The 26,957-nt window shown below is 40.8% G+C and overlaps 1 protein-coding gene and 2 pseudogenes across 1 annotated transcript; 1 reads left to right on the top strand and 2 right to left on the bottom strand.

The window, feature by feature from the left end:
* Positions 1-12,361: 12,361 nt before the first annotated feature.
* On the bottom strand, positions 12,362-20,535 carry LOC121781007 (multisite-specific tRNA:(cytosine-C(5))-methyltransferase trm4b-like). Its single transcript, XM_042178684.1, has 11 exons — positions 20,367-20,535; positions 20,090-20,195; positions 19,533-19,537; positions 14,717-14,750; positions 14,457-14,547; positions 14,141-14,338; positions 13,813-14,036; positions 13,587-13,718; positions 13,170-13,237; positions 13,007-13,068; positions 12,362-12,655 (listed from the first exon to the last, which is right to left on the bottom strand). Exons 1-11 carry the CDS (start codon positions 20,486-20,488, stop codon positions 12,522-12,524), a joined length of 1,176 nt encoding a protein of 391 aa, XP_042034618.1. The 5' UTR covers positions 20,489-20,535; the 3' UTR covers positions 12,362-12,521.
* Positions 20,536-21,997: 1,462 nt separating this feature from the next.
* On the top strand, positions 21,998-24,624 carry LOC121781867 (annotated as a pseudogene).
* Positions 24,625-24,726: 102 nt separating this feature from the next.
* Positions 24,727-26,046, bottom strand: LOC121781868 (annotated as a pseudogene).
* Positions 26,047-26,957: the final 911 nt, after the last annotated feature.

Raw genomic sequence — 26,957 nt, 5'->3', positions numbered from 1 at the left:
CTGTTCAGATGCTGCGGTCTCTGGACCCAGCGATTCTTCCTCCGTCGGCTCCACTGTTTCATCAATCTCATCAATGAGGCTCCGGCGAGCCCGCCTCCTAGCATCTCTGGGTTGACCGGCGAGTCGGTTCCTCTGGGATCTCGGTCAGATCCACAATCAACTTCACCCCGGCGTCAGCGGGTTCCTGGCTAATTTCAGAATCGAGGGCTTCTCCCTCCTTGGACAACAATGGGGTTGCCCCCGAGATGTAAACAGGGGTCTCTACCCCCTCAATCTTTCCCCGACGTGGGCCTCAGTACCCACCGGTTTCTCAGGGGTATCCCCCTCCACATTTTGTTCAGAAATTAGGCCTCGTCGCCCCCATCTTCACCAACTATAGGGGCCTCCCCCCACAAGATTTTTCCAAAACAGGGGTTTCCCCCTCAGAAATACTAACATCAGCAACAAAATCTTTGACTTCCCCAGATGGTTCCAGAACATCTCTCTCAACATATTCCTCACTAGCAAGTACGGGCTTCACCCCCTCAGAAACACTAACCGAAACAGGGGTTTCCCCTTCAGTTGCAGAGTCTACCCTTGGTTCGCACATAGCCAACAATTCTAACCCTGTGACCAAATCTGAGTCGTCTTCACGATTCCCTGCGGTGGTTGGTTCCGGGCTAGTGGTCGTAGATTCTTGAATGTCCTCTGGTTGTGTGGTGGTCTCCGGAACAACTGTCTCCTCTGGTACGGCAGTGGGTTCCTGGGCGATGGCTTCTTGAACGGTTTCAGGTTCGGCGACGGGTTCTGAGACGGCCTCCGGTTGTAGTACACTAGAAAACGGAGCAGCCTGTACGGATTTACCCATTGCGGTTGCAAACATGGCGAATGCCTCCATCGCCTTCTCCGCACCCCCAAATTTCTGGAATAGCTCGGCCATAAACGCCGCCGCCCCAGAGTCGGCGGACCCTGAGGTGCTTCCGGTTCTTGTTTGTTTTCCATGGATGTTCTGTGGAATTTTTGTAAAGAATTTGTGGCGGAATTTGCAGATTAGGGTTAGAGAGAGAGAAAAAGGGAGAGGAAATTGGGGATTTTTTGTGTTTGTGAATATTGGAGAGAGAATAGGTAATGAAAATAAGAAGGCTAAACCGATTATAGTGTAGGCAGGAGAGAGGACGTTTTTGGCAGGCGGTTGCAGGTGATGACGCTTGCGACCGTACGCCTCCCCATAAAGTTCCTTTTGAAATCCGAACCGGTGCCAACTCCCTCCAAAATTTTTACTCCACAACTCCTTGCCCTTGTGAATTCCTTCTGCAAAATCACACTTAAAGAAAAACATTAAACTAAAAATTGAAACGCCAGACTCCCCGGGTCTAGGGTATGACGGTATCAAAAAAAATTCCTTAAGGAGTCTGGTATTTCGAAAATATTTTTGGAAGATTATTTTTTTTCTGATTTGTTTGGGTTTTTCTTGATTTAAAGAAAGCGATTGAATATTTACAATTTATGTTCAAGTGTTCTCAAGATCCCTAGGTCAGGTCATGCTAAAACTTCTTGGATGCTGGACCTAGGAAATCTCTAAGAACACTCACTTCCCAGATCTATTAGGCGATATCGTGGAGTGCGCGTAGTGGCATTTCGTCCACTACACACATCTCCGAGCTATCCCTAAATACCTTTACCCTATGACCGTTAACAAGAAAAGGAGTAGAGTTTGAAGAACTTCCCTGATTTCTACAGCTCCATTTGCACGCAAACTCACAACAGTGTATGGCCCAATCCATTTGGACTTTAACTTACCAGGCATTAGCTTGAGCCGGGATTGGAATAGGAGAACCTTCTGCCCGACTTGCAATTCCTTGACCCGGAGGTTCTTGTCATGCCAGAGTCTTGTTTTCTCTTTGTACCACATCGCCGATTCATATGACTCCAGCCTTAGCTCCTCCAACTCCTGCAGCTGCAATTTCCTCTCTTCCTCGCAGGATTCGGGTCTCATGTTTATTTCCTTGACCGCCCAATATGCTCGGTGTTCTACTCCCACTGGCAAGTGACACATTTTGCCGAACACAAGCCCATAGTGCGTCTCCAAGCCTCTTACTCCAGTCTTTCCTGGACGGATTAACCGTCTTTTCCAGTATCGCCTTTATTTCTCTGTTGGATATTTCCGCCTGGCCGTTGGATTGAGGATGATAAGGTGTAGACAGTCTGTGATGGACGCCATATTTTCTCATCAGAGCTTCAATAGTCCGGTTGCGGAAGTGTGTCCCATTGTCAGATATTATAGCTCTGGGCACTCCGTACCTGTTGAAAATGTTAGCTCTAAGAAACTTTGCTACCTCCTTAGCTTCACACGAGGTGGTTGCTTTTGCCTCTATCCATTTTGACACATAATCCACTGCCACAAGTATGTAGGTGTTCCCGTATGAAGACGGAAATGGACCCATGAAGTCCATCCCCCAAACATCGAAGATCTCACACACAATCACTGGGACTTGCGGCATCTCATCCCTCCTGGATATTCCCCCGGTCTGTTGACACCTCTCACAATTCTGACAAAACTCGAACGCATCCTTATGCAACGTAGGCCAGTAAAACCACTATCTAACACCTTCCTTGCTGTCTTCCTAGGTCCAAAGTGACCTCCACAAGCTAGGGCATGGCAATGATTCAGCACATCCCTCTGTTCCCACTCCGGGATACACCTCCGGTTACTTGGTCGGCTCCCATTCGCCACAAATACGGGTCATCCCAGAAATAGTACTTGGCCTCGCTCTTCAATTTCATCTTCTGGGCCCGGAGATTACTTGCGAACTGGGCACTTCTCCAGTGACTAAGTAATTTGCCAGATCTGCGAACCATGGCTCAGCGTTTTGATGGCATTTCCTTTTTCGTCATCCCCTGACCTGTTAACTCCATAACCTCCTCCCAGCTGGTAGGTCGAGGAAATTTTTTCACGTAGTACAAATGTTCCTCAGGGAATGCGTCCGGTATTGCTTCCTCGGTCTCCCCTTGAAATATCCTGCTCAGATGATCGGCTACTTTATTTTCAGTTCCCTTTTTATCTCTAACTTCCCAATCGAATTCTTGCAAAAGCAACACCCAACGGATTAATCTCGGCTTGGATTCTTTCTTCGCCAGCAAGTACTTTATCGCAGCGTGATCAGTGAAGACTATCACCCTCGACCCAAGCAAATATGGTCGGAATTTTTCAAAAGAGTACACGACTGCCAACATTTCCTTCTCCGTGGTGTCATAGTTTTCTGGGCCTGGTTGAGCGTTTTTGACGCATAGAAAATTACGTAACTTTTTCCGTCAACTCTTTGACCTAGCACCGCCCCTACTGCATAGTCACTCGCGTCGCACATTATTTCAAATGGCAAACTCCAATCGGGCGCTCGGATAATGGGAGCCGATACTAGTCTATCTTTCAGTAGTTGAAAAGCCTTTATGCACTCCTCATTGAAAACAAACTCAACATCATTGTGCAGCAAATGAGTGAGTGGCTGAGCAATCTTCGCAAAATCCTTAATGAATCTTCTATAAAATCCTGCGTGCCCTAGGAATCCTCTTACCTCCTTCTGGTTCGTCGGGTAAGGCAGTTTTGATATCACCTCAATCTTTGCCTGGTCTACCTGTATACCTTTTTCCGAGACTACGTGCCCTAGGACAATTCCCTTAGGGACCATAAAGTGGCATTTCTCGAAGTTCAAAACCAAATGTTTTTCCTGGCATCTTCTCAATACTTTATCCAGACTAGCCAAACATGAGTCAAATGAATTCCCGTACACAGTGAAGTCGTCCATAAAAATCTCGATGCAGTCCTCCAAAAGATCCGAGAAGATACTCATCATACACCGCTGAAAAGTGCCTGGCGCATTGCACAGGCCAAACGGCATCCTCCTGTAAGCATACGTGCCGAAAGGACACGTGAAAGTTGTCTTCTCCTGGTCCTCGGGATCCACATAGATTTGAAAATACCCACTATACCCGTCTAGGAAACAGAAGTATTGCTTGCCCGCTAGCCTCTCCAGCATCTGGTCAATGAAGGGTAGAGGGAAATGATCTTTCTTGGTCGCTTCATTTAACTTCCTATAATCGATGCACATCCTCCACCCAGTGACTAGTCTGGTGGGCACCAATTCATTCTTGTCGTTCTTGACCACCTGTATTCCTGACTTCTTGGGTACCATATGGACTGGACTCACCCATTCACTGTCTGGTATGGAATAAATGATTCCTAGGGAGAGTAGTTTCAATACTTCCTTCAGCACTTCCTCCCTCATGTTAGGATTCAATTTGCGTTGAGGGTCTCTGCAGGCTTTTGCTCCTTCCTCCAAGCGGATGTGATGCATGCACAAATCTGGACTAATTCCTACCAGGTCAGAGAGTGTCCACCCAATAGCCTTCTTGTTTCTTCGGATTACCTTCAGCAGTTCCTCTTCTTGTCCCTCGGTCAAGCTGCTGTTGATAATAACAGGGAAAGTTTCGTTCTCCTCTAGATAAGCATACTTTAGGCCTGGTGGAAGTGTTTTCAGCTCTTTCTTGGGAACATCTTTTTCCTGGGGCAAGGGATTTTTCTCTGTTACTTCCGTAGTCATTCCCTTCCTTGACCCAGCAGAACCTTCCACACTCGCCACATAAGGTGTATTCCTTGACCTGGCTAGCTCCGGATTTGCACAGAATTCCAGAATTGCTTCAGCTAACTCCTCATCAGATAACTCACTTGTGTTCATTGCTTGACACCAACTGGCTACCTCTCTATCAATGTCAAGACTCATCTCGGAGTTCTCAATCTGTTCCTGCATTAATTCCGTCTCAAGATATTCCTGGACCAAAGGGTTAATAACATCTATAGCATGCAAATTTTCAACGTCAAGAGGTTTCTTCATTGCCTCATCAATGCTGAATGTATATTTCTCCCATTGTAATCAAGGCAAATTGTTCCATCAAAAACATCAATGATAGTCTTAGCGGTTCGTAGGAAGGGTCTCCCTAAAAGTACTCCGCCCGACTCAGCAGACTCATTATCACTCATCTTAATCACATGGAAATCAGCAGGGTACAAGAAGTCATGTACCCTGACTATCACATTCTCAAGCACCCTTCAGGACAGATGCATGACCTATCCGCCAATTGAATCACAACTTTCGTATCTACCATGCCTACCCCAACTAACTTCTTGTATATGGAAAGTGGTAACACGTTTATCGACGCACCTAAATCACACATAGCATGCTCGATTTTCACATTACCAATAGAGATGGGTAAGGTGAACATACCTGGGTCATTGCATTTTGAAGGCATCTTCCTTTTCTGAATTACTGCGGAGACATTCTCGCCTATCAGAATTTTCCCACTGGGCCTAGCCTTCCCAGCTATAAATTCCTTGATGAACTTGCTAAAGACTGGCATCTTCAGGGCCTGTAAAAATGGCAGATTGATTTCCAACTTCCCAAAAATGTCCATGAAGTCTACCGGTTCTTCCTTCTGTTTCTTGGCTTCCCCCCGACTCGGAAAGGGTTTCAGTCGCTTCCCTGCTCCGGTAGAACTTTCAGCTGATAACTCTCCAGTTTCTTTTCCCACTGCCTCATCTTCCAACTCCGGCTCTGGATCGAGGAAGAATGGTTCGGTCGGTCTAGGCAATTGTTTCTCCAAATCTTTCTCCTCAAGGTCATCCTTGACCAAGGGACTTCCTCCCTCCAAGTGTCTGGGTCTGGGAGTTGTATCCTCTTTCTTCTTGCCTTCCTTAGGATCTGTCCCCTCCTTTGTTCTCACCACCGGTCCCTCATATCCTTTCCCGGACCTCAAGGTAATCTGACTTATATTAGCTCTATCAGGTGGCCTTACTGAGGCCGGAATTTTTCCTTCGTTTCCCCGCATGTCACTCAAAGAAGTGGCTATTTGGGACAATTGCTTAGCCAACATATCCATGGCTGCTTCTGCTCCTGTTGAGCATCTTGCAGCTTGTGCACTACGTCATTGTTCGATTGCAGGTTGTTTTGCATATGTTGCTGAGAACTGACGAGGTCTTGCACCATATCATCGATATTCTTTGTTAACTTTGGTGGTTGACTGGGTCCCGGCCCTATACTCAGAGTCGGTCCACTTGCTTGATTCTGACGAGCGTTTCCTTGACCGCCTGAAGAGTTATTGTATTGATTTCCTTGGCCCTGGTAATTGTTTTGGAAATTCCTTTGGTGCGGTGGTACATAAGGGTTCCCTTGATTATTCTGATTCCTGTTTCCCCAGCTCGAGTGGTCTCCTTGGTTCCGATTAATCCAGTTGCCCTGCCCCTCTTGATTCCTTCCTGACCAGTTACCTTGTCTTTCGGGCTGAGGTGCAAACTGCTGACTTTGTTGTGGTGCCGGCTGATTCTGTTCGTTGTCAGTCCATCTGAAATTCGGATGGTTTCTCCAAGGCGCATCTCTCTGTCTCCCTGGATTCCAGCTCCCATCGGGATTCCAACTTCCCATTGCATTGACCTGGGCCTGATAATCTCCTTCCTGGGTCCCGTAATATTGTTGCATTTGATTATCTCCTGGACCAGGAGATTTCTCCTTCCCTTGTGAAGCCAGTGGAATCGTCTTTTCAATCGCGTTCAAAAGAGCCTTTCGAGCCTATCAATCCTCGCTTCGACTTTGTTATCTTCTTGTTCTCTCCCAGCATGCACCGATCCTCTTCTCACTGCATTCCTAGGGTTATCGTACGCCTTCTTAGCGTCAATCAACTTCCCTAGGATCTCTCTTGCCTCACTTCCCCTTTTTCTTGTGAAATTTCCCCCACTCGAGGGAGTTCATTAAGTCCTTTGACTCGGGAGTGGCTCCTTCGTAAAACAGAGAGTAGGTCTCTGCCTCTATCATCCGGTGATTCGGGCATGCATCCAACAACCCCTTAAATCTCGACCAGTACTGACTCAACGATTCATCGTAATCTTGCTTACACTCTAGTATTTCTTTCTTAAGTGCATTCGTCTTGTTGGATGGGAAGAAATAATCTAAGAATTCCAACTTGAAGTCCCTCCACGTGCGGATAGAATCCGGAGGCAACCTCAATAGCCACGTATTAGCTTCCCCTTCAAGGTAAACGGAATCGCTCGTAAGCGATAATCCTCCTCTGTTGCATCATTCGGCCTCTTCTGAATACCACATACTTACTGAATTCATTTAAGAACTCATACGGGCACTCATTTCTACGCCCAGAGAACGTCGGCAAGATGCCGAGTACGTTTGTCTTGATCTCGATAGTCCTCTGGCGTGGATTCATTACTATAGCTTGAGCTGGTTCTCCATCTAAATGGGCAGTGAGAGAGCCGATTTCTGGATCTGGGTCTACCACCTGCGCCATGACTAATTCCTCTGCTTCCCCTGTTTCTGACTCTGTTTCTGATTCGGGTGGTGATTCTGGATCTTCGCGTCCTGATGACGTCCAAGATTCGTCGCTAGTAAATCCACTCGGAAACGGGCCTCCCGTGGTGAACCCTGATCTGGTGGTCACAGTAGAGACTGTATCCTTAACCCGCCAACCAAACTGGCCGTGTGTCCACCCAGATGAGTTGCTCCAGTAGGTAGACCTTGAGCCTCTGCTCATAAACTGCAAACAAAAAGAGAAAGAAAACAAATCAAAACTATTTACACCACAGACTCTGAACACTAGCACTAAGCACGCCATCCATCCCCGGCAACGGCGCCATTTGAAGGTAAGAGGTGTGTGAGTAGTCTCGTCTTATGAGTTATGCGCTTGCAAAATGCGATCTAAGCAATTGCTAGGTCGAGACACCACGCTTCTCCGAATTAACTGAATCACAGGGTCCAGTAACTCGAGGGATCGAATGGCGCTCCGGTCGTTGGGCACTCACGACTCTCCTTCAACAATTAAATTTCCTCAACCCGAATACTATGGATTAGTATAGGGAAGTGGAGTCGATCCCACAGAGATGGATTCGTAGGCTAGTATTGAGAGAATTTGGACAAAATGGCTGCTGCCACGCAAAAGGGGTTGAGATTTTAACTACTACTAGACCTAGGCACAAAACGTAAATACTAGACCGAAGAACAAAGGACTCTTAAACCAAGTAACAGGCAGAAAAAGTTAAACAATTCCTAGACCGAGTACATAACTACCGATAACCACTAAACAAAGGAAATAAACAGTAGGGACCATGAAATCCAAGCCTGACAACGTACGGTAAAGCTGCAGCTAACAATCTTCATGAACTTTTCTAACTAATTCAGATTCGCAAATGGAGAAAACAGAGGAAATGCCCAGATTCAAACATAATAAACAGATTTGGTCGACGGAAACTTACAATAACTCGAAGATACGACAGATCTACGTAAACTAGGCGAAATGAAATGTAAATACGTAAACTAGGCATGGAAATCAAGTACTCCTTCTCAGATTACGTCGGACACTTAATCCACTCCGGATCCAAGCCATCCGAACCCAACAAATAGCAAAACCAACGCCATAACTCCGATTTTCACAGATCTACTCCAATCTCAATCAATCATGAACAATCTGCAAACAAATCACAAACTCCAGCAAAACCCAACCTCCGATTCATCCAAAAAGCAGAACCATTCTTCAGATCCAAACACCAAGTATCGGCAACAAATCAGAACCAACTGCAAAAATAACAACTCCGACAATCCTAACTCGAAATCAATCGAACTCAACCAGCAAACCAGTAATGAACACAATAGACATAAGCGAAAGTAAAATCTGGAATAAAACCGGAAATATTGGTTGTCAAAAGAAAACCGAGCTTCGAACAGCGAAGCTCGGCGGAATCAGTGTAAATAGCAACGGAAATGTAAATTGTTTCTTCGCCCTTGAACTAGGACGGTGTTACAACCCTCGAACCATTGTCGGAAAGCTAAACGTGAACCACCAGCCAAGTGTTAACTGGAATCTCTCGCGAATTCGGAGTCAAGTGTGTGGAAAGGTGAATCGAGCAAGGAGCTGTTAGTGAGGCCTCCAGCCGAGAAGGTCCCTCCAGCCTGCATGCTTCTCCCTTTTATAGATGCGGACATAGCCTTCTAGAGTTTTCGTAGAAATCCCTATTCTACCCTTCAACTCCGAGGCTTCCTCCGTCTAGCAATTTTCTTCCAATTGTTCACCCTTTCGCCAGTTTCCTAGGACCATGCAAGCGTCCTCTTCTTTTCCTGGATCTGGCGAAAAACTTCACATACCTGACTTAATTCAATGCGTTAGACCCAGCAATTTCATGAAATGAACCCCTAGACCGATGCATGAAATTAGCCTTATCAAAATATTTCATCATTATCAAGTAACCATCAGGGTTTTAGCTTTAGAAAGGCTCGAGGCACCAAAATATTTCATCATTCAAAATCACGACTGCGCAGTCATTTTCCCATTGACGTCTACCATATCTGCTCATACATGACTTGGAATGTGGCCACAAACCAAGTCATTAGACCGGCCAACCCATAAGATGGCACACGGTCTACCATAGGTGTACACTAATCCAAGTAGGGTTTGCGGCCCTATAAGGATCCGAATTCAATTTATATAATAAATGGAAAAGCCATTTCAAATAGGCACGTTAAAACCAAAATACGGCATGATAAACATATTTGCATTTCATTCTCATCGATAAAATAGTTAGGACATTATCCTTATTTGAAAGAAAGTCCACCTCGAGTGCTTAATCCGAAATTTGATTCTTTCCCTTGCGATCACAACTCGCTTGCGAGTAATCACCTCAGTGGGATCGGCGCAACGATGAGAGAACAAATTGATCTTGGTGAAGGCGTGAAGTAGAGAGTGACTTGTGGCTCGCAGATTTAAGAGAAACATGTTGGTAAGTTACAAGAAGTTTCACGTAGTGAGTGAAAGAGAGTGAACGGTGATGATTAATTACAGAGGTTGAGAACCGAAGATGGACGTCTCTTTCACTGCTCTCTTATCTGCCGGGTTCCTCTCAATTGGAGTATTGAGATAGTGGATGATTGTGTTCTGATTGAGAGCGGTAGTGGAATTAGGGTATAAAAACCGTTTTTGGAGTGGATTATTTTAGGTGATTGATTTCCAATCAATTGGGACTTTAAGGCTAATGGACTGATTTAGTTTTGGGAAAGAATTTTGAAGATTATGGGAGTAACACTAACGCGTGAAATCGTGTATTTTAGTATTTAAATTGTGTATCCTGCAATTTATATTTCACAAGATTTTACTTGTATTATTTATTATCGGATCCAACACGGAATTGAGTCCGATATATTTTTCAGGAAAAGGAATTATTTAGATTCCAAATTGTAAATTCTCCATCGCAATAAAACCACTTATTCGAATTCGAATAATAATTAAATTCACCCCGCATCAATTTTTCAATAATAAACTTTCAGCATCTGTAGGCAGGGTTTGATGCTGAAAATTTTCTTAGTAGAGGTTTATTTTAGTCCGTTTATCTTATATTTATATATTAATTTAATAATAAAATATAGCATGCGAGGAGTATATCTTATACTGATTGAATTTGGCACGTATTTTAAAAAATGTAATAAAAATTGGGTGGAAAAAAAGATAGTGCAATGTGAGACTCATATTTATATATTAATTTAATAATAAAATATGAGTGAAATAATTTATTAAAATATGAGACATACTTACCATTTATAGTAAAAAAGAACTAATACTCTTAATTGCGAATGAAACAAAATGACAAACCGAGACTTTTAATAGGATACGAATGAATAATTAATATAGTAGGTTTATGACTTTTTTAATTTATGTTTATTCAAAATAAGTTACATGGATGAAAATTAACATGCAATGTTTACACCATCAGTTATTGTACTTCCTCTGTCCTATAAAAATTAGAAATTTTTAAGACGGAACTCTAAATCCTAATTTGTAAAGTAAAAGAGAGGTAGAAAGAAATAAAATTTATTATTTTAAACAGGGTTAATAGCTATTTAAATCATGAAATTTGGTCGTTTTTATATTTATCTTTTCCTTTTATATTCATTAGCTTTTCTCATTTCTCTTCTTATATTATTGAATTATAGTCTTTTTTAACATAAAAAAATGTCGATTTGTGCATAGATGGGACAATTAAGAAAAATTCAAACTTCATGATTTAATATACTAATTTCAAAGTTCATAAGAAAGACTAGAATTTGACCAAACTTCATGATTTAAATGTCTATTATCCTTTTTTTTAAACATAAGTGATGCCGAAAATTGTTGTTTCTTTCTACCTCTGGTTTCCATTAAATATTCTATACTCCCTCTGTTTTTTAAAATTAGAAACATTTGAAATGACACGGGATTTAATGCACAATTTGATAAATTAATCGAGATGGAGAGAAAAATTGGTAAAGTAAGAGAGATGGAGAGAGAAAAGTAATGGAATTAATGTTCGTGGACTATGAGGCCTACTTTATTATTGGTATAAGTGGTAAATAAATTGACGTGTAGGTGTGTAAAGATTTCATAAAATAGAAAGTTTGAAAGTTGTCATTTTTAAAGAACGGACTAAAATGGAAAGAGTTGATATTTTTAAAAAATGGAGGGAGTATATTCTTATTTCAACTGTCCCCAATAAATGCACATTTCATTTTTACTCCTTCCGTCCCACAAGAATATGCACTTTCTAATTTTGGAAAGTCCCTTCTCTCTAATAAGATGAGACTCATTCTCCACTAACAATACTTTACTTACTTTTTCTCTCTACATCTCTCTTACTTTACAAATTTTACATTAAAACTCGTGGCGCCCCCAAAGTGCATATTCTTTGGGGACGGAGAGAGTACTATTTTTGGAAGTGAACCTCATATTCCACCAACTCATTTTACTCATAATTATTATAAAATTATTGTATAAAAGAGGGATTCATGTTCCAATAACTTTTTCACCCACTTTCATTCACCAACCATATATGAGACACTTAATGGGGACCGAATGGGAGTATTTACTAACGGTTGAGGATGAATTTTGAAATTTTAAAAGAATAAAGAAACAATAAATTTTAAAAGAATTGAATTATATTACAAATTAGTTTTGTTATTAGATATATTAGTAGAATATAGCAATACAAATTATAAGTACTTTAGGACAAAAAAACATTAACACAAGATTAAAAATGATTTTAACTAAAGAACAAATATAACAACATAATATATACAAATTAGTAAAAGTTTACCTCTTAGTTAAAAACCCAACAACCAAACCATTGTACTCCTACATTTTATATGACATTTATTGAAAATAAACAGATCTGTACACTCTGCGGAGGGGGCGGATATGCTATTTTTGGCTCGATTCAAGGGAAAGTTTAGACTCTCTGAACGGCCGGAGGGGACGACTGTCCGCCCCCTCCGGCCCCCTAGCTAGATCCGCAAGTGACAAGGGTGTAAAATTTTACTACAAAAGAGAACAAATAAAAGCATAACTTCAGTCAAGACGGGAAACAAATTTAATTTTAAAATATAAAATGTAAAACTCATCTAATACTGAAAAATTACAGGCGCAAGGATGTAAAATTTTATTCTTTCTCAAAACTAAGCTTTGAGGAAAGATCAAGCCAACAACTTGGTGAACTTGGCAACAAAAAGTCCACTTGTTGATGAAGTCACCGGATCGAAACGTAAAGCATTTGCTACTCTAGCTTGCTTACAAGGCCAATTCTTTGCAACATCTATCTCCAGCAACTCTGCAAAACACAGCACGGACGAGTGTGAGAGATCATAACGGCACAGAGAGTGTGAGTGTGAGTGTGAGTGTGAGTGTGAGTGTGAGTGTGAGTGTGAGAGATCATAACGTTAGACACGAAGAAATAGGCCCCAAAGTAGGGAAAGTCAAAAGTTCGAATATCATCATCATCTCAGGCAACGAGAGGAACAACTATCTACATCGTTTGACTTGGTTATTGAAAACTGCGGGTTAAGGGTTACTAACTTATGCTACTACAATTTCCAAACAATTATACCAGCAAGGAGACTGTTTAGGCAGAGTCATGAGTAGGTGAATCGGTCTCAAAGTAACTAGGGATATTTAATCTTACTAGCGGATGCACATTCTGAGAGGAAACGTTCTATCACATCTTCATTCTGAGCAACGGTCAAACTAATCACCACAGCAGAAAACATGAACATATGGTTAAGAGTAATTTCAGTGATAAAATGATGGAAGGTTTGCAAATTTCACCCGAGAATATGTGAAAAAACCTGCATGTGCTGTAGACGAGTGATCCTCCAACTTTAAGCAATCTAAATCCATTGACTAGCAATTTTAACTGCAATAGAGAGAATATTACCTTAATAAAATGTAGGGAAATTGTGTCTGAGAGAGAGGGAATACGGAACCAAGTAGGTTAAGTCACACCACAAGTCAATAAGCTTTTATCTGAATTATTCAAATTGGAACGAGACAGAATGATACATAAAACATATAAATCAAAAAAATACCAATAGTATACAGTTTTTACCCATCCTAATGTAAGGATAAACATGTGCATATGGAGAGACATACAAACAAATAAAATCAGTTTCTCAGACCTGATTTCCTTACGGGCTTAGGTCTTAAGAGTGACCTCGAGTAGAGTTATGCGAGAACACCCTGCGCAAATAAAAGCAGACATGTACCTGAAGAACAGACAAGTCATCAGTCCTCTCAGCCTCCAGTACACGGCGTTGAAGTGTTGTCCAACCCCATTGTTCAAATTTCTGAATGTGTTTTATCGAGCCATCATGAGTGCATTCTGCATCCACAAGGACCTGAAGTGAATTCCAAGACAGAATAATGGTGCAAAATGTTACATTTGCAAGAATATAAAAGAGCAAAAAAAATGGCTAACAGATTATGATTCACCTTGTCATAGCCGAATTGCGAAATTTCTTGGTCATTTACTTTTCTGTACACATTATGTTTGCTCAAACAAACCACCCCAGAATGTTGCCCATAAAATATAAGTTCTGGTTCTTGAATTTGTGAAAATGTTTTAGAAGCTTTAGCTATCCTCTTCCGTTCTTTCCATGGTCTCCGAGGAGTCCACTTGTTGTATACCTCAGTCTTTTCTCCCACCTCAGTATTGGCTACAGAACGACGAAATATTCACATGTCAGCACAGTATGATCATGGCATAGACCAAACGTTCAAAACTAAATTGAAGGATCGTATTCTTTTTTTGGTTCACCACCTGATTTAGAATTTGACTGAGCCCTGAGCGGAGTAAGAGAGAATGTCGTTCCATCAGCAGCAAAGGGACGGCATTGGTCACCAATAGCATATTTCTGCAGCATAGTTCTTGCAGCTGCTAGCCGATGCCTAGCAATATCAACACCAGTCACAGAACCTGAACAACCAAGAAGGTCCAGTATCATACATAGCTTAGCACCTGCAAACACATGAAATCGATAAGTCGTGGAAATTTGAAGAGATTACATAGAGAGTAACATATACACACATAACAAGGCACAATCAGAAGCTTATAAGCAGTATGAAAGAACACATACCAGGAGCTGCACAGAGATCAAGGACGTGATCACCCGGTGAAACATCCAAAGCTAAAACTGCAGCTCCTGAAGCTGCATCTATGCCATATATCTACAAGATAAATTTAAGTAACATAACTTCAATATTCTATCCAAATTCTATTTTGCAAAAATTCTTCACAACACAAAACAGCAACAAGGAAACACTAAACAAGATGCACCCTAATATCTCGGAAACAGATTATCGAATTATCGAAAAATATGAGGAGTCTCGTTTGCACCTTTCCTTCCTGATACGCCTTTGTGCTTGCGATTCTGTTACGATCCGACGTCGTGGCTTCCCAATCGTGACCGCAACTCAATGAATTCACACGATTCACAACAACATCATACACTCGAGCTAAGATCGCATGAGCTAAGAAGAATCAATAGGAACTATATTGAAGATGATAGCGTTTAACAAAAGGTAGGAAATACAAGAGGAATGCTTAAGATCCACGATCCAAGCTAAGAGAACAATCAACACAAAAATAACCCCCCTCAAAAGATGCTGCGCTTCCCTTTTTATACTTGAGATCTTCACGCGTTTGGTGCTGCATTGCCACGTCACTTCACTTCACATGTAGCATGAGATATCACGTGCGTTAATTCCAGCTGGATTGATCAACTAACTCAACGAACTCCTACGTGATCAACTAACTTCTTACGTTGCATGCATATAGTTACGCATGAATGATCATGCATGCAATAATACCCCCAACTTAGGGTTCCTTGTCCTCAAGGAACCAAGGAAAGCGTTCCTTAATCACCTCTGCAAACTCCCATGAAGCATCAGCGGGAGAACGGCCTTTCCAGTGAATCAGCCATTTTGTCGATGCGTGATTGTGCCTTTTAACCATCTTCCTATCTAAAATAGCCTGAGGTACCGCATCATTAATGTGAGAGACAGTAGGTAAGTCTGTAGCTGGTCCAGTTGGTGGAGCTGCCGGCTTCAAGAGGGAGACATGGAACACATCATGGATGGAGGCAGATGAAGGGAGATTCAGCTTATAAGCAACCTTTCCTATCTTGTCTACAATTTGATATGGACTGAAAAATTTAGCTTCAAATTTATGGTGTTTACCCCGTAAAGATCGCTGCCTATAATCTTGTAGTTTCAGCCATACCCAATCACCAATTTGAAACTCCTTATCACTCCTATGTTGATCAGCTTGCCTCTTCATCCTATCAGCTGCCTTTTGAATGTGTCGTTTAAGGACAGAAATCATCTCCTCTCTATCTCTCAATGCTAAATCAACAGCTTCTACCTCAGAATCTCCTGGTACGTATGGCACATGTAAGGGAGGTGGAAATCCGTATAGAGCCTCAAATGGAGTCATTTGAATGCTGGAGTGATAAGTAGTATTATACCAATACTCTGCTAATCCAAGCCACTGACACCATGAGTGCGGTTTTTCACCCATAGAGCACCTCAAATAGCACTGCAAGCAACGATTGACAACCTCAGATTGGCCGTCTGTTTCAGGGTGGTAAGCTGTAGAAAAGAGCAAATCCACTCCCAACAAGGTCATAAATTCCTTCCAAAAAGTGCCCACAAAAATTGCTCCTCGATCACTGATAATCTTGGCAGGCATACCATGCAACTTAAAAACAGAATTCAGAAAGATCTCTGCCACTTTCTTGGCTGTAAAAGGATGAGAAAGAGCCATGAAGTGAGCATATTTGCTCAACCGATCAACCACAACAAAGATGGTATCCTTTCCTTGTGAAGTAGGTAATGCCTCAATGAAATCCATGGTAATATCAGAGAATATAGCAGCTGGTAAGGGTAAGGGTTGCAACAATCCAGCAGGAAAAGTATTCCCGGGCTTATAACGTTGACAAGTCACACAAACTCGAACAAATTCTTTAACATATTTCCTCATTTTTGGCCAATAACACAGAGCTGAAACTCTCTTATAAGTCCTCAATACCCCAGAATGTCCAGCCATAGCCGATTCATGAAATAAAGAAAGAATCTGAGCCTTTAATAGCAACTCATTGCCAACTACTAACTTCCCATTTCTCCTCAATTCTCCCTTATTCCAACTGAACTTAGGATGAGTAGTAGCATCTTGTTGTTTTGCATTCAATATTAACTGAATTTGTTGATCATTCTTCCAAGATTCCTTGATTTTTGTAATAAGCTCAAGAGGAATTACAAAAGAAGTTAGAGCACATACCGTAGCATCAGGCACCCGAGACAGAGCATCTGCCACTGTGTTTTCACTACCTTTTTTGTATCTGATCTCATAATCAAATTGCATCAATTTAGTCATCCAAGCTTGCTGAGTAGGTGTGGTTAGCTTCTGCTCCAGCAAATATTTGAGGCTTTGATGATCAGTTAAGATGATAAATCTCCTACATTGCAAATAATGCTGCCATTTCTTGACTGCCAATAGGATTGCTAGTAATTCCTTCTCGTACACAGATAGTGTCTGATGTCTTGGAGATCATGCCTTACTGATGAAGGCTAGAGGATGTTTATCTTGCATAAGCACAGCTCCTATTCCAAAACCAGAAGCATCAGTTTCAATAATGAAGTCTTTAGAAAAATCTGGCAAAGCCAAAACAGGTGCAGTTATCATAGCAGCCTTCAACTTATCAAATGCGTCCTGTGCTTGCTCAGTCCATTTGAAGGTAATGCCCTTAGTTACTTCTATCAAGGGTCTGGCAATTGCTCCATAATTATGTACAAATCGCCTATAATACCCGGTTAAACCAAGGAAGCTTCTGACATGCTTAATAGTTCTTGGTTTTGGCCAATTCTTGACAGCTTCAATTTTCCCATCATCAGTAGCTACCCCTTCCTCAGAAATTACATGGCCCAAGTATTCAACTCTTCTACAGCCAAAGTTGCATTTGGATCGTTTAGCCAATAAACTGTGCTCCTTCATCAAAGCCATCACTGTGGACAGATGCAACTCATGTTCTTCTTTACTTCGGCTGTAGATCAAAATGTCATCAAAGAAAACCAAGATAAATTTCCTCAAATGCTCTCTAAACACAGTATTCATCAGATTTTGAAACGTGGCTGGGGCATTTGTCAATCCAAATGGCATCACTAAAAATTCATAATGACCCGAATGTGTCTTGAAGGCAGTTTTGTGGATATCTTCCGGTCTCATTCTCACTTGCCAGTAGCCTGATCTCAGATCTATTTTGGAGAACCAAGTAGCTCCACTTAGCTCATCTAAAAGCTCCTCTATGACTGGTATAAGATATTTATCCTTAACCGTGATAGCATTCAAAACTCTATAGTCAATACACATGCGCCATGTAGAATCTTTTTTCTTAACCAAGACAATAGGACTAGCAAAGGAACTCTCACTGTGCCTTATCACTCCAGATTTAAGCATCTCTGAAATCATGGTTTCAATCACATCTTTTTGTTTTGTTGCATATTTATAAGGCCGTATGTTCACAGCATCAGAACCTTCCTTCAATATTATCTTGTGATCATGTTCCCTTTGAGGTGGTAATGAATTAGGTTCTTCAAAAACTCTCTCATTTTCTGTTAAAATTAAATTGAGAGCAGGCCAAACCTCCTCCGCACTAGCCTTGTAGCAGCCAAAAAAATCACCTTCCACTGTAGGCATCAGCGGTTTATCTTTCTTTCCTCTACATCCATCTTTTGTTGATTACACACATGTAGGCAGTGAAGTTGATCAGCCTTTGGTGACCATAATTCTCCTTGTAACTTCACCTCCACATCAGAAAGTTTAAACACCATACTCAGCTTATTAAAGTTCCATGTAATTTCTCCCAATGTAGACAACCAAGCACCACCTAATATCAAATCATAAGTTTCCAAGTTAATAAGATAAACCTCAGCTTGGAATTTAGCTCCTTGCATTTCCCATTCCAGGTTAGTGCATTTCTGATTGCATTGTAGCAGTTGTCCATTTGCAACCTCAACAGCTTTAGAGCTCACATCAGTAAGATGGCATTTGATCTTCCTGGCCATGGTGATACTCAAAAAATTGTGAGTACTACCAGTATCAATCAGAATCTTCAGGGATTTCTTTTGACATAGGCCTCTAATTCTCATCACCTGAGGACCATCCTTCCCCCAAACAGCATGGAGAGATAACTGAAGATCTGATTTCTCTTCCTCATCTGTCTCATTTGACTTATCCTCTTGCTCATCACACTCTATCAGTTGTATCACATAAGATTTCCTCTTAGAGCATTGATGATTGGGAGTAAATTTTTCAGTGCACCAAAAGCACTCTTTCTTAGCTCTTTTTTCATCTAATTCTTTTGGTGACAGATTGGTGCTAGCTCTAACTCCACCAAAACGATTATTATCTCTGTTATTCCCACTCCAATTACTCACATTTGTCACTGGTTTTTTGTGGCTGTTACTGTCATAGGTTTGCTACTAGAGTAATAGTTGCTGCTTGTAGGAGCATTATTCAGCATTCCTTTAGATTTAATTCCCAAAGCTTTCACAATTAACTCCTGTAACTTAGCTAATGAGTATGCTTCAGCTAAGCTCTTAGGTCTAAACATTCTTACTGGCATTTGTAGTTCATCAATAAGGCCAGATAGAAAGAAGCTAAGTGCTTGATCTTCCCTAATACCGATTCTCGGATATAATTCATCAAAAGCATCCATATATGATTGCAGCGTACCTCTTTGTTTGAGATTTCTCAGATCTGCCAAGGGATCTTCATAAGCTTGAGCTCCAAGGCGAGCTGCCAAGCATGAATTGTAATATCTCCAGTCCACATACGCTTCATCTCCATGAAGAGTCAGGAAGCCTCTGTGCCATTGGAGAGCTTTTCCTTCTAAATGAATAGTTGCTACTTTCACTCTCTCCTCATCCGGTACCCTTGCTACCTGAAAAAAATACTCAGCTCTCATCATCCAACCTTCAAATCCTTCACCATAAAATTTAGGAAACTCATATCGAGTCGATCTTCCCCAATCCGATTTTCCTTCACTACTTCCTTCACCATTATCCATTGCTGCTTTGTTTTTCTGATTCTGCAAATTGATAGTAGCAATCGATTGCGTTAGTTCCAAAATTTTGCGTTCCTGCTCTTGTATGACTTGATCTCGCAGCTCACTCAGCCTCTGTTCCATCAATTCCATCATTTTCTTCTCCATTTCAGTACCTCGCGTCACCGTTCCGATGTCTGGAGATCGATTGCTCTGGATACCACTTGTTACGATCCGACGTCGTGGCTTCCCAATCGTGACCGCAACTCAATGAATTCACACAATTCACAACAACATCATACACTCGAGCTAAGATCGCATGAGCTAAGAAGAATCAATAGGAACTATATTGAAGATGATAGGGTTTAACAAAAGGTAGGAAATACAAGAGGAATGCTTAAAATCCACGATCCAAGCTAAGAGAACAATCAACACAAAAATAACCCCCCTCAAAAGATGCTGCGCTTCCCTTTTTATACTTGAGATCTTCACGCGTTTGGTGCTGCATTGCCACGTCACTTCACTTCACATGTAGCATGAGATATCACGTGTGTTAATTCCAGCTGGATTGATCAACTAACTCAACGAACTCCTACGCGATCAATTAACTTCTTACGTTGCATGCATATAGTTACGCATGAATGATCATGCATGCAACAGATTCGAACATCAGGTGGAAGATAATAAAAATCAGGCAGCCAATAAACTTCTTCAAGTCTACATTTAATCTCATCTTCAATTTCTTCTCTCTCGAGTTTACATCCTGGTTTTAACCTTGAAGAAAGAACAAATTATCAAAGTATCTTTACCAGATTCCACTCACTTTCTAGTCCAACGGAAGCAACATATTTTGATCATCCGAAAATTGTAAGGAAAATTCATTACTTCATTGAAGTTCAAATTAGGAAGAAAATTGAGAATAAACCAGTTTCCGGAGAGTAGTACCTAATGTAACGAGGAGTGGAGTGAGAGGCGGCATAAATCGAAGGATCCAAGCCGTTTTGATTGAGAAATTCGAGAAACGATTCGGGCAGCGGAAATTCAGAGGCGCCTGGCACCACCTCCATGGAGACTATAAATAAATTGATGAAGAGCAATGCCAATCGTGGACGGCGACGGCGACGGCGTAGAGGATGCGGATTTTAAAATTTTACAAGGGGTTTGCTTTTGCCACTCCCTTCCTTTCCAAGAGAGATTTCGAAAAAAATGATTAAATTCGCTGACCATTCGAAATTTGACATTCAATTTACCGACCATTCGAAATATGAGATCGAGACATGTGAACTTTTCAGAATAAGGGATTTTTACTTTTTTATTTCCTTTCTCTTCTTTATTTTTATTATTCATCTCCCAACATTTATAAATGACTATATTATCCTCTCAAAACTAAACCCAAATTTTGAAAAACCGACGAGACAATTCGATTGAAATTTCCTTGACTTCGCTGTTGCAGTAGATCCACCAGAAAATGAAGTAAACTATATTCAATTGTTCAAGCTAATCTTATTCACAAAATGAATTATACAGTATATGTTGCCGTAGAACGATTTCTTATTTGAAATTGGAATTGTACTCAAGTAGTCATGGTATGTTTTCCGGGGTAAGATTGATGATTTTGCAACATGCTTGCATATAAAGAATAGCAATGGGAAGATCATACAAGTAATGAGATCTGCAAAAGGTTTATATACTTCGTGAATAACACTGGCAGAACCATTCTCTGGTGGATAATTTGGTCAATTAATAAATGTTTGGGAGCCGATCCTTTTGAGAGCCGAGCCTTAGAGCATCTCCAATGGCGGACGTCCGGTCGGACGTCCGCGACGGACGACCGGGACGTCCGCCATTGTGGCGTCGAAGGTCGGATACGGACGTCCCGTGAGGACGTCGGGTGTCCTCGGACGTGCGGGCGACGGGCGGGCGGACGTCCGCCATTGTGGAGTGGGTCGGACGTCCGGTAATTAATTTTTTTTTAACTCTATATATACGGCTCGTTGAACTTCATTTCATTCGCACCACTTGTGTTAACAAGTTTCTCTCTTCTTTTACTACAAATTTCATTTCTACTTAATGGAGAACGATAGGAACTCACATGCCACTAGCGAGTCGCAGACTCCGGCGTTTCCCATCGACCTGGAGGGAAACGTTAGCGGAAATGCGACAACAGTTCCGACAACAGTTTCTAACTATGTTTTTTTATGTTTTATGACTATGTATTTTTGCCCGTATTTTGCTTTCCAGTATTCCGTGTCAAAATTATAATTCCGTTTTTACATAATTACATTATTGTGATTTTTTTATTGCGGGAAGTCCTAGTGGAAAGGGCGATGGGAAGGGCAGATTGTGCAGGGGATGTCCTAGTGACGTGGCAGTGGGATGTGAAGTCCTAGTGACTTGGCAGGAGGTGTTTTTGGGATGTCCTAGTGGATGTCCGAGTGGGACATCGGACATCCGTCCACTGGAGATGCTCTTATGTTTGTTTTGACTGATTTCCCTGTTTTACCCCTGTAAAATTTTACAGTAACTTATCTATCTCCTCACCCCCTCTCACGCCAGTTTCTCTTCACCCCTTTACTTCCGCCGCTTCATCCTTTGCCCGACTCACTGACGACTTCTCCGTGACACCCCCAAATTCCCTCCGCATGCTTCCAGTTTCAGATTTTGGGTTTCAAGCTTAGATATCCATTTCGGATTTTGTCAAAAATTAAGGTTAGAATCTTGTTTTTACTCTCCTGGAGCTAGTTATTGTGAAGAATTGATAAGAATTCATTCTAGGTTGCTGATAATTGAACCACAACTTTGTACTTAAGGCGTGAAAATGGATTTTCAGTGTGGATTGTGTTGGTAACTAGATTTAGGGTTCTTAGAATCTGAGGATTTTATATTTTTCGGTGAGTTGGTGTAAACTGAGTTCGGAACTATGCAATTGAGGTTATATATATGGTTAAAGATTGGAATTTGATACCAAAATCTGATTATTGGGGATGATGTGTTAATTTAATGTTTTTTACATAAAGTTTGAGATGTTTGATTAAATTGCTTTTGAAAAATTGTTTGATTCGTTTTTATACTATCTCAAAGTTATATTTTAACTATTGAAAACATGGTCATGATTTAATCTCAAGTTAGTATGTTGTGGATTATAAGCGCAAAGAAAGATAGTTTCTCGTTCAAACTAGGATAAAATAAAGTTTGGGGCTGCGTTGTTAATGCAGTTTTGTGTTGTTTGTTATTGCGTATACAGACTGAGAATTGTTAAACGGATAAGGTAAAATAGTTTTACGTGTTGGATAGTAACAAAATGATGTGTTAAAGATTAAGATTGAGAAATACTATGTTTTATCTTTTCAATGTAGCTTGGAAATGAATTTCATTATATGAATGTGTATGAAGTTTAAAGAAAGAGTAAATCTTGGGGTTTGTATTTTTGGGATGGCCGAGATATAGCTATACTTTACAGGCGTTTTTCCCAATTATATTGAAGTTACATGGTAAATTGGCAGGTTTTTGATAATTTTTAGTAGAGTGCACCAAAATGTGACGCCACTTAAATAGTTTTAATTAATCGAGTGGTGATTGTATTAGATTGAATTTGGCACATTTTTTGGCATTATTTGTTGAACTGGAGCTTCTCTTTGCCAATTTGGAATTTGGAGCTGTTGAAAATCTTCTTTAATGCATTTTGTTAGCTGTGTGAAATACTAGGTGAAACAGTAGATTGAGGTGTACTAGCAGATCAATGAAGCCTTTTGCATTTTGTTCACTGATACTTATGTCAATGTTTTTGCAATCCTAAATTTATTTAAAGACAGTTTATTTAGCTGCTACAGTTACTCAAAAAGAAAAAAAATATTGTTGTAACTTCTTAGCCTTTGGTTATTTCTAATGCTAATAATTTCAATTTTCAGGAAATGCTGCAAGATGGTGATTTTTGAATACCACAGAAGATTAAAATGGTGGAGTTTTTGTTTATACGCACCACCTTATCATCCCAACTTACAAAGACGATTTTCCCTTTGGTCAATGAAGAAAGATCCCGATCTTGAATCAGCCCTATCACGAAACCATAGATGGATGGTGAATAATCAGATCAAGAACATAATCCTCAGATGCCCTGATCAAGTCACGTCTATCAATCACATTCAGAAGAAGTTCAAGAGCCTCGACCTTCAGGGAAGGCAGCTAACTGGCTTAAGAAGTATCCTTGCTGCTTTGAGGTATATCGTGAGAACTACGAGTACTTTTGTCGATTGACAAAGCGTATGATGTTTCTGGTTGAGGAGGAAGAATCAATTAAGGATTCGCAGGAGCTTGTATTTGTTGAGCGGCTAGCAAAGTTGTTGATGATGAGCAGAAACCAAAGGCTAAACGTTTCAAAGGTCAATGAGTTGAAAAGGAATTTTGGATTTCCTGATGATTATTTGCTAAGGATTGTCCCGAAGCACACTGACATGTTTCGGGTTGTGAACTATACTGGGAAACGGAGTTCAATGGATATCGAGCTTATATCCTGGAATCCTGATTGTGCAGTTTCTGCTGTTGAGAAATTAGCTAAGAAGAAGGGTTCGGAGCCATCCTTTTCGTGTTTGTTGCCAGCTACATGGGTCAAGTCATGGGAGAGGTTTCTAGAGTTCAACTCGACTCCCTATATTTCACCTTATGCAGACTCGAGCGTTTTGTCAGAGGGATCAGTTGAAATGGATAAACGAAATGTGGCTTTGGTGCACGAATTGCTATCGATGACTTTGTGGAAGAAACTCTCCATCTCCAAATTAGGCCATTTTAAGAGAGAGTTTGGCTTTCCTGAGAAATTGAATGTTCTGTTGCTTAAACATCCTGGTATTTTCTATGTCTCGAACAAATACAAGATTTACACTGTTCTTCTTAGGGAAGCATACAATGGTTCGGAATTGATAGAGAAGGATCCGCTCGTTGTCGTGAAGAATAAGTTTGGGGAGCTTATGCAGGAAGGCCTGCACGAGTACAACCGAAGGCACTACTTAATGAACTTAGAAAAGAAAAAGAAAAAAGGTGTTGCAAAAGTTAGGCCTATCGGAAGGAGTAGAGATGATGATGAAAAAATCTCTCAGCTAAACAATCAAGAAGGTAATTTTGGTGGCATCCTTGATGCGGAAGAAAGGAAACGATTTTACAAAGTTTTGTTTGGTGATGATGCTAAATGAAATTTCATTGGCCTTTGCTATATATTTCTATTATGATTTGCCTTCAGTTTACCTGCTATGGGTTACAGTTGATCTTGTACGTTGCAATTGTTCTTGAGTTTTGGGCATGAAGATCAATCTTACAAGGTAAATATACTTCATTGTTTTTATAATTATGCTATGCTTGGTGAAATACATCTTGATAGAGTTTGGCTTCGTTCAGACATTCAGACGTCCACACGCGTATATGTGCACATAGACAATAGACCTATACCAAATATTCAAGGATAAACCTCAATCAGAGACCTAACACCAAATGCATGAGTAATTTTATAGCTAGTGAAGCCAGCATCAGCGAAAAGCTTTGCCCATTCTTTCTCACTTCTTTCTTTCCCATTGAACTAAGCCATCATCGTCATGTCGAAGTAGAGTTGATCATTGGCAACTTTGTCATCTTCTCTGTTGACGTCCAGGACTGTGTCAATGATTATCACCTTTGCTCCCGTGCTGCCGTTGCTCTTCACAATGTCTTTGCATCTCTTTAGGATTTTGAGACAGTTTTCGTTGTCCCAGTCGTGCATTATCCACTGCTTTTATTGTTGCTCGTTAGTATTGTTTGCGAATGACGGGATTGTTTTGTTAATGAAACGACAGTGAGATAAGAACTTATTCATACCTTGAGAAGAACAGCATCGGCTGGAGGGATAGCTTCGAACATGTCTCCCCCCACATAGCTCAGTTTGCTCGTGCCTTCCAAGCCGGCCACATGTGGGAGGTCGAGAACAATGCATTTGATGCTGGGAACCGCCTCAATGATGGCCTTAGCCATAGTCCCAGAACCACCCCCGATGTCAACCAGTGACTTGATTCCCTCAAACACATGCTTGTAGTCCCGAACAAGTACACTGGCCACGAGCCTTGAGTCACTACGCATAGCTTCATCGAACAAAGTACCCATGCCCGGCCCATGTGCCACATGCTCCCAGAACATCGACCCATGCACCGGCTCTTAACTGCGTGAGGTGGCTCTTGCTGGTGAGCCATTCACTCATATGGTGCCATGAATCTGTCAAGACGGGGTCCAACATGAGCAGCGCGAGAGGTGCCTCTTTTAAGAGGAGGCGCGAGGATGACGTCAGGCAGTACCGCACCTCCTCTTGAGTGGCGTCTTCGGTGAAGAACTCGGATTGGACTAACACCCGCATCAAGCAGCGGATACATTGGGATTTGCTGACATCAGCATTAACAGATTCGACCAATCGGGAAAGCGTTATAGGCTCACCGTGCTTGTGGATCGCGTCGGGTATACCCAATTGAATCGCGCATTTTAGGGACATCGAGCATGTGGTTCCAAACATGAGCTTGAGCTTGAGCTTGAGCTTGAGCTAGAAGAAGTTCATCTGTGGACGCTTCTCCATTTTGGAATGCCATTTGCTGACTATAAGAGTTAATATATAAGTTGAAGGTACACACGCATTGAATATTTTTGAATGACAATTATGATGCCTTCTTCTCACCAAATAAGTTAATAAATAGTACACGCTAATTTCATGGTTTACTCGGTTTTCATGTGGATTTGAACTTGGATGAAAAATGGTATTTCAATATATACAAATTGAAATAGGACCGATGAAAGAGTTTTTATGCTGCATGAGTCAGTCGCCATCCTTACTTTTCTAACCAAATAAAAACAAAGTAAATGTTGTCTTCCTTACCATTCATGTAGAAGTTGCATGAAATAATTCATATGAGTTGCATACACATTTTGATGCTAGAAATTCATTTTATGATATAATTCAAAAAAAGTTTAATAAATAGAGAGCATGTCATTACTGAATAAAGTTATTGTCTTCATATTAATTTAGTTCGTTATCTCCATGCGATAAATTCTAGTATTATTTGGAGAAATGATATATTAAGACACATATCAAATTATCAATCGATAAAAAAGTAAATAAATCATTCAAAAGGCTAACCAGAATAATTTAAAAACTTGATTTTGTAATAATGTTATTTGTGGGCTTTACTCAAAAATATTTCTGAATGTTAAGGTAATTACTAATTACTAGTATCATTTAATACTTATTATTTAATTTTTGGAAATAAATGTTTCGCTAAAAGATTTTCAGTTTTTCACAATCGAAATATCTATGTGATAGCCAAAAATATACGTCACTTATCTACATCAAATAGCTTAACCAAATAAAAAAGAATTATCTAAACAATACGCCATGCCTCCAATTCTATTTTCAATTCCACAATTAACATTCATGCTTCCACAACTTGTCTCAAAATGCGAAAGAAACCATATTTTCTCATAGTATTGATTGCTTGCCACCGTCTGCATATGTACCCAAGTATTTGTGATGTATGT

Source organism: Salvia splendens, chromosome 20, assembly GCF_004379255.2.
Source record: "Salvia splendens isolate huo1 chromosome 20, SspV2, whole genome shotgun sequence".
Classification (NCBI taxonomy): domain Eukaryota; kingdom Viridiplantae; phylum Streptophyta; class Magnoliopsida; order Lamiales; family Lamiaceae; genus Salvia; species Salvia splendens.
The sequence above is the reverse complement of the archived record's forward strand: the minus strand, read 5'-3'. Positions and strand labels throughout refer to the sequence as shown.

Excerpts from the sequence above, each read along its gene's own strand:
- LOC121781007 (XM_042178684.1), bottom strand. The coding sequence starts at position 20,488 with ATGGAGGTGGTGCCAGGCGCCTCTGAATTTCCGCTGCCCGAATCGTTT. Across the intron at positions 14,548-14,716 it reads AGGCGTATCAGGAAGGAAAG|ATATATGGCATAGATGCAGC; the intron begins GTGCAAACGAGA and ends TTTATCTTGTAG. Across the intron at positions 13,719-13,812 it reads CGCAATTCGGCTATGACAAG|GTCCTTGTGGATGCAGAATG; the intron begins GTGAATCATAAT and ends AATTCACTTCAG.